This window comes from Glandiceps talaboti, chromosome 20 (assembly GCF_964340395.1).
Source record: "Glandiceps talaboti chromosome 20, keGlaTala1.1, whole genome shotgun sequence".
NCBI lineage: Eukaryota > Metazoa > Hemichordata > Enteropneusta > Spengelidae > Glandiceps > Glandiceps talaboti.
The window spans coordinates 17,201,408-17,214,066 of NC_135568.1; the positions used below are offsets into that span (position 1 = coordinate 17,201,408).

General features: G+C 33.8%; 1 protein-coding gene across 1 annotated transcript in view; it reads left to right on the plus strand.

Annotated features, from left to right (window-relative positions):
- LOC144450510 (uncharacterized) overlaps positions 1 to 12,659 on the plus strand; it is an 83,027-nt gene that overhangs the window by 52,717 nt on the left and 17,651 nt on the right. Inside the window, exons 8-15 of the mRNA XM_078141150.1 lie at positions 2,854 to 2,942; positions 3,353 to 3,497; positions 7,460 to 7,629; positions 8,005 to 8,093; positions 8,644 to 8,774; positions 9,831 to 9,965; positions 10,867 to 11,023; positions 11,998 to 12,140. Coding sequence (XP_077997276.1) covers positions 2,854 to 2,942; positions 3,353 to 3,497; positions 7,460 to 7,629; positions 8,005 to 8,093; positions 8,644 to 8,774; positions 9,831 to 9,965; positions 10,867 to 11,023; positions 11,998 to 12,140 — 1,059 coding nt within the window. The remainder of the gene's footprint in view (positions 1 to 2,853; positions 2,943 to 3,352; positions 3,498 to 7,459; positions 7,630 to 8,004; positions 8,094 to 8,643; positions 8,775 to 9,830; positions 9,966 to 10,866; positions 11,024 to 11,997; positions 12,141 to 12,659) is intronic.

A 12,659-nucleotide genomic window follows, 5' to 3' on the forward strand; every position in this document is an offset into this window, starting at 1 on the left:
TCAGTCATCTAATTCAGTCTGAATTTTATGCAAGTATAATTTCATCTAACCATAATTAGGTTACCATGATATGTAATTGCATACCATGTATACTATGTAAGAATGGAAAGACAATATGTACAGGAATGAAACTAAATGTCTAGTCTCTTTGGTTTTCATGTTAATGTTAATTTTGTTTTTATTAATGTAACTAACATTATAGTTGTGTACAGTTTTAGAAAGTTGCAGGTAATGCAGTTCCTAAAAATGTGTAAAATGTTGATGTTTCGAGAATAAAAATTCTTTCGCAAGGACCAAGGAAATAATTTACCAAGGGCACCCAACTGGATGACTTGTTGAGTGAATCTATATAACTGAATAAAAGAGAAATTCATGGCCACAAAATTGCTGATAATGATCTCTACATGGGGTAGATACTTGCTGATGATTAGTAATTAGTTTATGTGTGACTATCAGACCTCTTTCAATTTGCTGCCATTTTTAACACAACTGAACCGTAATATGATTGTACAGTTATATAGCGTATGGTAAACTACCTGATGGAAAGTTGTCAATTCCTTTAGTTTCCGGTAAAACTAATGATCCGATTAAATTTACAACTTTTTTTGTAACTTTAAACATGCATTCATCAAGTCATATAATACATTCCTGTACCACGACCAAGGGTTCTTGTTACTTATGAGTAATGTTTCGCCTGTTCAACCAACAAACAAACAGTTTATCTGTTGACCTGAGCAGGCAAAATGTTACTCGTAATAAGAACCTGTCCTCATGCTACAAGAAGTTATTTAACTATTACTAACTTTTATGTAGCTTTAATATATTTAAACAATTATCAACTTGCTTTCATACTATGTACTTCAGCTTAGCATGATAATGGCTCTTGACAAATCATAGTGTGTCGAAAATCTAGCCAACGTTATTATGTTCACTGTTATGTCAAAAGTACATGCAGATATTTAAAAAATGTGAAAATGGCTTTGAGAACGTTTGGTACACTTGCAAACTGAGTAAATATATGTTCAAGTGCAAGAAGTTTATTGTACTTTGTAAATTAGAATATTGATTGATATAACTGTTGAAATGGATGGAAATATCAATACGCTTCTGACTGCAACAGTGCAAGTGAGTTTGTTGTACTGTTCTTATTAGGATGTACATTTATGTAACAGGAATATCAATATTATACACTTGAGTGCTAGTGAGTGTGTCATACTTTGCTTAGTACTATTAGTAGAATTATGAATGGAATATCAACTTACCTTAATAGGACAGAAAGTGAATACATTGTGCTTTGAAGTGCTTAATTATTCACTTTATGATTACTGAAAGTGGTTCATTATGACAGATTAAGGGCAATAGTACAATCTACTCAAGGTTACCTTGTTAGTGAGGTTTTCAAAAGAAGGCAAATATATTTTTTTTTAAGTGTTTATTTCCAATATTTTAACGTCAGAAAAATATATTAGGTAGTTAAGAATTTTATTTTTACATGGTATTTTTTAATTACTTCTGCCCAAAGACACGACACTCATTGGTCACTATATTTCTGCCTGTCTCTGTCTGTCTGTCTGTCTGTCTGTGTCTGTCTGTCTGTCTGTCTGTCTGTCAGTTTGTCTGTCGCTGTCTGTCTGAAATGTAATGGTTTTGTTTGTGTTTGTCTAATGATTTTGTTTCTGTCTGTCTGTCTCTGTTTCTTTCTCTGTGGACACAATTTCTCAAATACATTCAGTTCGAATAAAACTTGCATAATTAATGATTTTGGGTAGTTAGGCAATATCTTGATCCAGTTTTTCACATTTCACATGACTTGGTGCATACATTGACACTGACAAAATACACATGGCCTATATCTTAACAATGCATGCTTCAAATTTCAGATAATTTGGTATATATACCATATGTTGATGATAGTAAGAGATATAGAAACATCAATCTGTATGCAAGGCATTCAGTTTACATCAGATTCTGGTCTTGGTCTTACTGTTTGTCATGCATATCACAGACTGCTAATTGTGTAGTAAAGTTTAACACACTTAACAAGAACACTGGTAGGTAAACCTGGTGAACTGATCGGGAGCTCAGGTAGATTTTACATACTTACAACACTTAATGGAAATGCAGGTAGGTAACCCTGGTTAACTGACAGGGAACTCAGGTAGATTTTACCTACTTACCACACTTAACAAAAACACTGGTCGGGAAACCTGGCTTCGGAACTGAGGCAGATATTACCTACTTATCGCACTATAAAATGTGTGGTGAACTGAGGTAGAATAAAAAATGTCAAAATAGCTGTCAGCATATATCTTTAGCAGAGTCATAACAGGTGCATATTTTTCCTTAGTTTCATTGCAAATATTCTGTATGTCGTTCAAGAAAATCTGGTGATAAATGTCTAAGATTGCTATCTACTTCTGAATCAACAATAAATCATCGACTAACAGAACCATTAAAAATGGGTATTCAGAAACTTGTGGTAATTCTACACTTCACGAATGAAATGCTTTTACAAAAACATTTACGCTGGTGAGAATTGTCTAACTTCAAGGAGATAATGTCTTACAGTTCAAATCAGAGAGAATTGTGGGTAATATAATGTACAGTGGGGGTTGACACTGGACAAGTTGTGAAAAAGTCACTGAATCAAGTACATGTACATGTACAAAAAAATACATTGTGAATGGAGCCCGAAATCCAGTTTACTTGTAATGTCCCATGAGTAAAACACCAAGCCTACATCATTTTAACTGTAATGTCCCATGAGTGAAACACCAAGCCTACATCATTTTAACTGTATATGTTATATGATACATTAGCATACCTTTTATATTCATTTGTTTGTTTTTACAGTGTGATATCTGTGCTGATAACATCTCTAAAACAGAAGATCCTGTCGATATGCCATGTAACCATCAATTCTGCCGAGTCTGTTGGGAAAGGTACTCAATTCTACCGATAGTTTATTGTGTTTATTCATTTGTCATCTATCAAATTAGACTCTAAGATACGTCATTTTTGTTCAGCCATAATCAGGCTGGCTGATACCGTGGCATGAATGTCAGTATGTTACAGACTACTTTCAAATATGTTATTCCAATCTATCGTGATATCGTCATAACGAAACATAGACATGGGCTAACTTGAAACAGTTTGAGACAGAAATATTAAATATTTTTATTACATGTACACAAAACCCATCTGTAGTGTACATTGTATTTATAAGTTGATTTGTGCATTGAAATAAGTAGTCAGCGTTTAATATTTACTTCCAAAATTTGTTCAACTTTATATAAAGTAGAAATTATCATTTGTCATTCATACGGTGATATTTGTCATTTTACTTCTCTAGTTATTTAACTGGCAAGATTCAAGAAGGTTGTGCACACAATATTAGATGTCCAGCATTTGACTGTACAAAGCTTGTACCCATAGAAACTATTGAGAACCTGGTATCCAGAGATATGGCAAGACGATATCTACAGTTTGATATTAAGGTAGGTATAAAGTAATTCATTTCAAAATCAATGTCTAGTCATGTACATGTATACTTTACCTTCATCTTAGCCTACCCTCCTCTGATCTTGGCTAAGTCCTCTCAACATATTACACATCCAAAAAATAACTGAGCGGCGATTTTTTTTTTTGTGCATACATAATTATGCAAAACAATGCAAAGGAAAAACAGTACACTATAAAATGCACAAGTACAAAGGGAAAATGGAGTGTGAGTTGGTTAACACTTGCATGCTTAAAACTAAATGAATACATTGGATTGAAAATATGTGCAGTTCTTGGTACCTGAAATAAAATATCACTGCCTGGGTGCATCATAAAAATAATGAATATTCAATATCTTGCTCCACACCATAACTCGCTCCACATGCATTACTATAGGTGTACGTGAGAATAGGTCAACCTTCTTGTTCTATTTTGACCCTCTAGCATGAGGTAAAATGGTATTGCAGGTACATGTACTGAGAATAAGTCAACCTTCTTGTTCTATTTTGACCCTCTAATATGAGGTAAAATGCTATTGAAGGTACTGAGAATTGACAATGTAACAATATTTTGCATAGAAAGATGTACATGTATGTGGTGTGTGTTGAAAAGACAAAGCAAAAAAAAAATGATTTACCTCTGTCATTAAAACTAATCTCTACTCAGATGAAATACCAGTTGTATGACTTACAGTAATGTAAGAATTGCAAAGTAAATGGTTGTCAGTTTTGCTCTAGGGCTCCTCCGCAAGCAAATTTGTTCTGTAACACTTTTGATACAGCTAATAAAATACGTATAGGTTTGAAAACACTAACAGTTGAGATGATTGGTATGGGTATGGTACTCAGTAAGACTTTATTTTGATAGACAATGATCATCAATAATGAATCATTTAATATCTGAAGTCCTTCATTCTACATGACATATATTTTCTGGGGCGTTTGTGTTCACTAAAGGGATCAGTGACAGTCGGTAAATTCGCTGTCTGCGTTTGGAGAAAATGGCAGTGTTTGAAGACAAAGCTGTTGACATTTAGAAACTAATCAAAATTCACATGTTTTAGGCTAAGAGTCTTACGGTAGTGTTTGTACCATTTTGACATTCTCCAAAGTGATTGTGAATGTATCATATATTGCATAAAAGAGTGTGATGTTATAATGACTGAAGGGCCTGCCACCTTGGCGCCATAATCAAAAGTATGAGTTGTAATCAAACCCATGCAAAAGTACATTGTTCTATTATTCGGAATATACATGGCCCCCTAACTTTGTGGGGAGAGATATACAAGACCCCATAACTTCGTAGGGTTTATTGTCAAACTTGAATGTGTACAGTGAACAATGCAGCAATAATTCCTTTATACATGTATGAAATCCATAAGAGCCAGGGTGATTTCGGTAAAAAGTTTGGTATGTGTGGATGTGTGAATGTCTTGGGAGTGTTTGTGTGTTGTTACAGAAATTTGATGTTTATATAATTTTATAGTATATACAATTTTAGGCAAAATATGATCAGACTGGGGCTTGTTCATTCCTTTTTAATACATTTTAATTCATTACTCTTAATTAATTTGATGAGCATGTCAAGTTGCTAATGACAACCACCATTGGCCAGCTCTGCCTTTAAATGCTAATTTATGTACTATTGATTCAACAGAGTATACACCTCAGAAACAAAAACTTTTAAACTTTGGCAAAAATATGACCATTAGTGCTACGACTCAAATGAAACTAATTTCACTCAAATTTCAACATTTTGAAAAAAAGGCAAATTGCCAATGGTATGAGACAATGTCAACTACTGAAATGACAGAGTTGAAATGAGATCCAAGCTTTTGATAGGAATTGTAGATTTCCTCTTTGTATTCTCCGAGCAAAACCAGCATCTGCTTAACAAATCAGATAATTTTGCGATTCCTGTACTTCTGATTAAGCTCTGTTTGGTTCCGGTTATCTCACACCACATAGTTTTTCACCACCGACCATAATTTTGTTAACGTATTCGAGAAAAAAATAATAATAAAATCTCGAAAACTGTGAAGTTTTGAAAGAAATAGTGGATGCGGAAACTGACATCAACTTAAAAAGAATATAAATTGTTCTTCCAATCTGTAATGGTTGTACATCTGATGAGAAGAAACCAATAACACAGAGACCATATGGAAAAAGAACAGAAAACATAAACTACCTGAACTAAACACTCGCATGAAAAAAATATATTATATATAATATGAAAAATAAAATAAAAAATCTACTATCTCACCTATTCTAAAATTGAACGTAATCGGAACCACACATTGCTGTTTTTAGTTATACCGTACATGTACAATGACATCAATAACCATTGAAACAGACCTTCTGACATGATAAGAAATTTAACTTTAATATCAAGCTATCAATAATTCAGTGTAGTTAGAAATATCAAGCAAATTATACAACACCATACAGCTTTTCTGTTTGATACAACCATGGAAAAACCAATAAGAAATTGATATTAAAAGATATGCTTTAAGAGTCCTTATCTCTGTGACTTCTCTTTTTATTTAGTATACAAACTTTAAGTTATAAAGTTCCCTTGTACTATAGGCAGGGTGAATAAGTGAGGACTTTGTGTCTGTGTGTCTCTGTCTCTGTCCATCTGTGTATGTGTCTGCCCATGTGTATGTCTGTTTGTATGCATGTGTGTGTGCATGTTGTGTGTGTCTGTTGCTGTCTCTGTCCATCTGTGTGTGTGTGTGTGTGTGTCTGTGGATGTGTATGTCTGTTTTTATGCAAGGGAGTGTGCATGTCGTGTGTCTGTCTCTGACAGTCCATCTGTGTGTGTGTGTGTGTGTGTGTGTGTGTGAGTGTTTATGTGTGTGTATTTGAGGGTAACTGTATTTAATATACATGTATGTTTTTTACCATGATTAACATCTTTAAAATGATAGGTCTGTCCTGTATATGTACTTGTTTCGTGACGATGCTTTCAATTCATAATTATATTATAACGATCTAGATATCTATGAAATGACATTTAAAGTCAAATGGAAATTGAATTAATTTATTTTATAAATATTTCCATTTCAGTCATAAATGATAATGTTCACTTGTGGTGTCCCCTATCTTGCCATCAGTTTTGACATCATAATTTTTGTTCTTGTCTGACCATAGAGGGCGACATTAAAGATCATTTTGCTTAATCTAAGAAACATAGAATTTATCAGATCATGAGAAATGTTTAAGATAAACAGAACTGTGATAAACTGAGCTATTGGCCTCTCATGGTGTAACATCATAGATTTATGTTAATCATTTGTGTTACAGCGCCATTGGTATTATTTTCAATTATTGATCATCTACTTCAAATCACCTTATATCATTTTATAGCACAGTTCTTATCTGTTGTGAGTTTTCTGTTTATTAAATTTTTACGTCATATTTGATAACCAGCCTTATCGTACAAATATTTGTTATTGCATTCAAAGAGAGAGGACATTCAAAGGTGTTTTTATATTGTAACAAAACACAAGACAGGCATAGGCGTAGTACTTGGATTATTAATTTATATTAGTTTGAGAGAAAGTTGAGAGAGACAGACATGAACAACTGGGATGAGAGAGAGAGAGAGAGAGAGAGAGAGAGAGAGAGAGAGAGAGAGAGAGAGAGAGAGAGAGAGAGAGAGAGAGAGAGAGAGAGAGAGAGAGAGAGAGAGAGAGAGAGAGAGTGTGTGTGTGTGTGTGTGTGTGTGTGTGTCAGGGAAATAGATTACATTACTCATACCATATGAGAACAGATAACGAATGATGGCTTAAGTTTGTCTGAATCTTCTTGTAAATTGGTTACAGCCACAAGGACACTACTGAGATTTATGATTTTTTTCTCTTTTTTTTGAACTATCTTCCAGCGATGAATTTGATCTTTTGTGCTGTTGATACCAGGGATTTAATTCTAATGGAAAGAATTCTTTTCTCTTTTAGGCATTTGTGGACAGTAACCCTCATATTAAATGGTGCCCAGCCCCTGGCTGTGGTAGAGCTGTCAAATATCCAGAGGGAGAACACCCATCAAGAGGATCAGCTAGCAATTACACTGCACCCCCTCCGACCTCAAAATCTGTAGACTGTGGCAATGGACATTTCTACTGCTGGTAAGTTTCCTACAATTAACAACTATTTGTATCCATGCTGGGAATGAAATTTGTACAAATACGTCACTGTTGTGGTGTGTGATTTCATTTGAGGACAAAATCAATCAATTTCTCATTAAATAATAAACTATAATATTTTCAGCCAGTGACTGATTCTTAATCATTCAACCATCATGACTCAATCAAATATATGATCATGAAAATAAAAAAATTGTTACAGCCACAAGTAAGATCTGACTGCAGATTTCAAAATTACAAGGCTATATGTGCATGAGTTGTAATATTGTTCAGTGTATATTGAAAAAATCAACACATTTTTGAAAACTTTAAAAAAACTATTTTCAGAATTTTGAATTTCGGTAATTGTATGTATAGGAACTGCCTTGGTGAAGCCCATGAACCATGTAGTTGTGAAAATCTACGAGTATGGCATGAAAAGATTGCAGAAATCAAACCAGAGGAATGTAAGTATTTCACTTACAGTGGTTGTTATGTCTTAATGGGAGGCAGGGCTGGGGCTGGGGCAGGGGGAGATATGGCATGAAAAAATTGCAGAAATCAAACCTGAAGAACATATTATTCACTTACAGTACTGTGGTTGTTATGCCTTGATGTGAGCCACATGGGGAGGGGGGGGGGGGGGGGGGGGGGGTTATGGCCTAATAACTGATATATGGGTAGTCTGACATAGTCAAGAATTTGTTGTTGTATTAGTTGTCTTATTATTTTGGAACCCTGTCTAAAATGAAAGAATCCTAGTCTAAATGAACACAAAATGGTATATATCACCGTATAGCACAGGAACATTTTCAAGATGCCCTCTTTTGAATAGCGCCCTCACATGATGATAATATGCAATGAAATACAACAGCAAGAAATGTCTCAAAATTATTAAATTGTAATTTGCTTCAATCTGTAATTAAAATTGCCAAAGGTGCTGTTTTATCTCTTCTCGTAGTATTTGACATCATTATTAACTGTATTTATGTATTTTATTGTCTTTGTATTTTTCAGTGACTAACACGAGTAAAGACTCTGAATCAGCTGCTAACATATTATGGCTAGTCACCAACTCTAAACCTTGTCCTAAATGTAACTCTCCTATTCAGAAAAATGAAGGTTGTAATCATATGAAGTGTACAAAGGTGAGTCTCAGACAACAGTGTTGGATTATGTATGGATTAAAGGTGTGTACGGGATCAAGATTAAAAATTAGGCATTAAAAAATCTGACGACTGGCAGAGTTCTTCTTGATCAACAAAAAGATCCTGTATTTAAATCTCTGTGGCTCCCTGTGCTGGTAAGAGTTACAAAGCCTTTCAATTCAAATGTTGATATTGAGATTGGAATATGAATTAGTATTTATTACTTTTATCTGTACTTATTGTCTTATATGGAAGGCTGGATTTGTTTGATGTGACACAAACATGTGTGTGTGGTCATTAATGGTTATTGAGTGAGACTGATAGAAACAGTCTGGCAGAAAAGACAGACAGACGGACAGGCAGGCAAACATACATAGACAGACAGACAGACAGACTGACAAACAGACACAGACACAGACACACACACAGACACAGACTTTCATATGACTTTCAAGGAGACAGAAAGAAAGAAAAATGGAAAACAGACAGACAGACATGCTGACTTTCGGATGGACAAGCAGACAGAGAAAGAAAAAGAAAGGAAGACACACACACTCTCACACACACACACACACACACACTCTCTCTCTCACACACACACACACACACACTCACACAGGCAAATACTGTAGGTTAAGTCAGAGACACAAGTGAAAGGAGGAAAATGTAAAGAAAGATGGAAAGAGAGAGTGAAGAAAAGTTTGATACAGTGCACAATGTAAGGACTGGATAATACTATTCATGACAAGTGACAATCATAAAATACATGAAGACCAGAATAATTAACATGATTGAATATTAATTAGCACCATATAGTGAACTAGAGGGACAGTGTTAGTGTGTTTCTGTAGTTGAAAATGATGAAATTAGCCCTTACAGATTGATTCTAACTAATTTAATGTTTATTAATTAATGAACATTTCTACTCGCACAGTCAAAAAAGTCATCAGCGAAAATTTGGAATTTGCTTCCAAGAAAATGTTTGACTCTGTGAGTAGAAATTATCATTAATACGTATGAACTTAGAGTCCATGAACATTCATTTTTGATTTGCAGTGTAAACATGATTTCTGTTGGGTGTGTCTGGAACCTTGGAACAAACATGGGTCAGCTACTGGTGGATATTTCCGTTGTAATCGATATGAAGCTGTACACAAAGCAGATGAGAAGTCAGGTTCTGTTGTCAAAGAGGTAGGTTAATAGACATAGATTATTTTCAAAAGAACAAGTTTCACTTCTTTCAGTAGACAATACATTTCCATTCAGAGACTACAGATTTATTATATATGGTCACTGTACTTCATTGGCTCTGTAATACTCAAAATATCAATCACAACATTCCATCATCTTTTTGTATTCTTTTACACATTCTTTTAGTCCATGATTGAACAGTTAAGCTTTCTGTGGAATTTTATTCATAAAACAATTTTATCATTTTATCATCCTCCTTGAAAAATCAATGTGAAACAACATAGACTACATTGTAAGTCTGTGTGTGTAACTCAATAAATTGTAAAAGATTAATAAATGTGTTTGTTATTGTACATACAATAACAAACTTTTTCCACATCTTTTAGCCTTTTGCAATGTATTGAGTTACAAACATACATGTAGACTTGGTCTGTGTTTTTTCACATTGATTTTTCAAGTAGGAAGCCATGAGAAAATTGTTTTGTAAATTATAAATCCATAATAAGTACCCATTCCTTATCCATATGACCACTTTAAGCTTGAAAATAGTCTTTGACTACCTGACATTCTGTTTTAATTTTTACTACGTAAAATTTTTAACTGATAGTAACAAAAAACCTTGATTCAGAGCAAGCAATATTTAGTAACTAAAAATTGTTAGTTAGTTCTGCACTGTTTATCCCAGATCAAGTGACTTTTAACCACATTTTGTTGACTATTTCATGTACTGCCATGTAATTTTTGTCTATGTTGTGCGCCCTCTTGTGACACTTCATATGAAATATGACTGTAGGGTGAGTCACTGGAATACGCCATATATAGGAGTCTATCCACAGTTAAAACCGAAATGCTTGTGATGTAAACGTAACACTATATCTTCTGATTTGTTTTATTCCCGTAGGCTGAAGAAAAGAACAAAAAGATGCAAGAACTGAACAAATTTGTACATTACTATACAAGATATAAAAATCATGAAAATAGCTTTAAACTTGAACAACCTCTGATTAGATCAGCCAAAGAAAAGATGTTGATACTAGCCAAGGCAGTTACAGACACAGGTGAGATTAAAACAAGATGTAGAACATAATGTTAGGAGAATTATGTCTTAGTTTTACAGCATGATTTTTTCGGAAGCTGTATCGGTAACTACACCAACTTTTGTGAGTGTGAATGTAGAGTAAGTGATTATGGTCCAAGCTCAACTGACCAAACTTTAGTTTGAGGTAGTTTCACTTAAGACAGTCAAAAGACCACTGCTAAAAATCTTCTAACTTGTGTTAATTATACAACCCATTTTACATAAGCTTTCAGTTGCTCTGTTTGATACCACCTTGCAGAACTTCATGAGAAACAGTTCATTCTGAACTTTTAGGTAGCAAGATTACATTTTCTTTGCTATAAATTGTCTGAATGAAATCAAAATAAACATATTGCAACTAGATGTAGTCACGTCAGCCAATGTTTTGATGTCTGCATGTGATGTCTGCATAGCACCATGTTAGTTTATTTCATTTAGACAAAATGTTACAAGAAACTATCCAACATTCGATCTCATTATCTTAAAGCATGTGCTGTTTCCTCTTGGTTTCTGTATGACTGTATCTAGTAGAGCCAGTTAACATTAACATGAAACAAGCTGTAGTTACTAACAATCAATATGGTCCCAATAAATCAACTTTGTTATTTAAATGTGCATGTACATGCAGAAAGACAGCCAAATGACTGCTACTATGTGACCCCAACCACTGCTAGTGTGAACATAACCTTAATAAATATGGCCCTAATACACAGCTTACCAACTGTTTATATAATGAGCATAGCTTCACTAACTCTAAAGACTACCATAACTTTTATTCGTGTGAATGATATTTGATTACAACTATTCATATACAAATGTACAGCTAGTCTAAATTTTTAGTATGAACACTATTTTAATAAATATTGTCTTACACTTGCACTGTAACATTACACCTGACTTTTCAAGGAACCACTCCCATGCATGAATTAAATTTCATTTAATTTTTAATTACAGCTAATGCATCCAGTGAGACTCAGTTCATAGAAGATGCTATTAATGAACTTCTAAAAGCAAGGAGAGTTCTCAAGTTTTCATACGCCTATGGTTATTATTTAGAAGACGATGGTAGAACTAAAACAATATTTGAATTTATGCAGGTAATGTGATATCTTCCTATTATAACATCCTTACACGGTACACGGATAGAAGCAAATATTTGTCATTTATATGAAATAGAATTTTACCAACCAGGTGAATAATAAAAACATAAAATAATGATCATTTGATTTCTTCTGAAAACAATTAGTATTAGTACATGTACACAGTCATTAACAAAACTCATTCCACAATGGTTGTCATCACCATAGCACAGTACCCCAGGCACAAAGGCTGTCATCAACTTGAAAAAACCAATGTAAAACATAGACCCTAAGTCTGTGTTTATAACTGAATACATTGCAAATTATTAACAAATATGTAAAATGTTTGTTATTGTACGTTCGATAACAAACTTTTTACACAATGTTTGGCTTTTTGCAATGTATTGAGTTACAAACACAGATTGGGTCAAAGTTGTTTCACATTAATTTGTCAAGTAGGAAGCCATGATAAAATTGTTAAATAAATTAAAAATCCAAAATAAATACCCAATCCTCATCCATATGGCTACTTAAAAC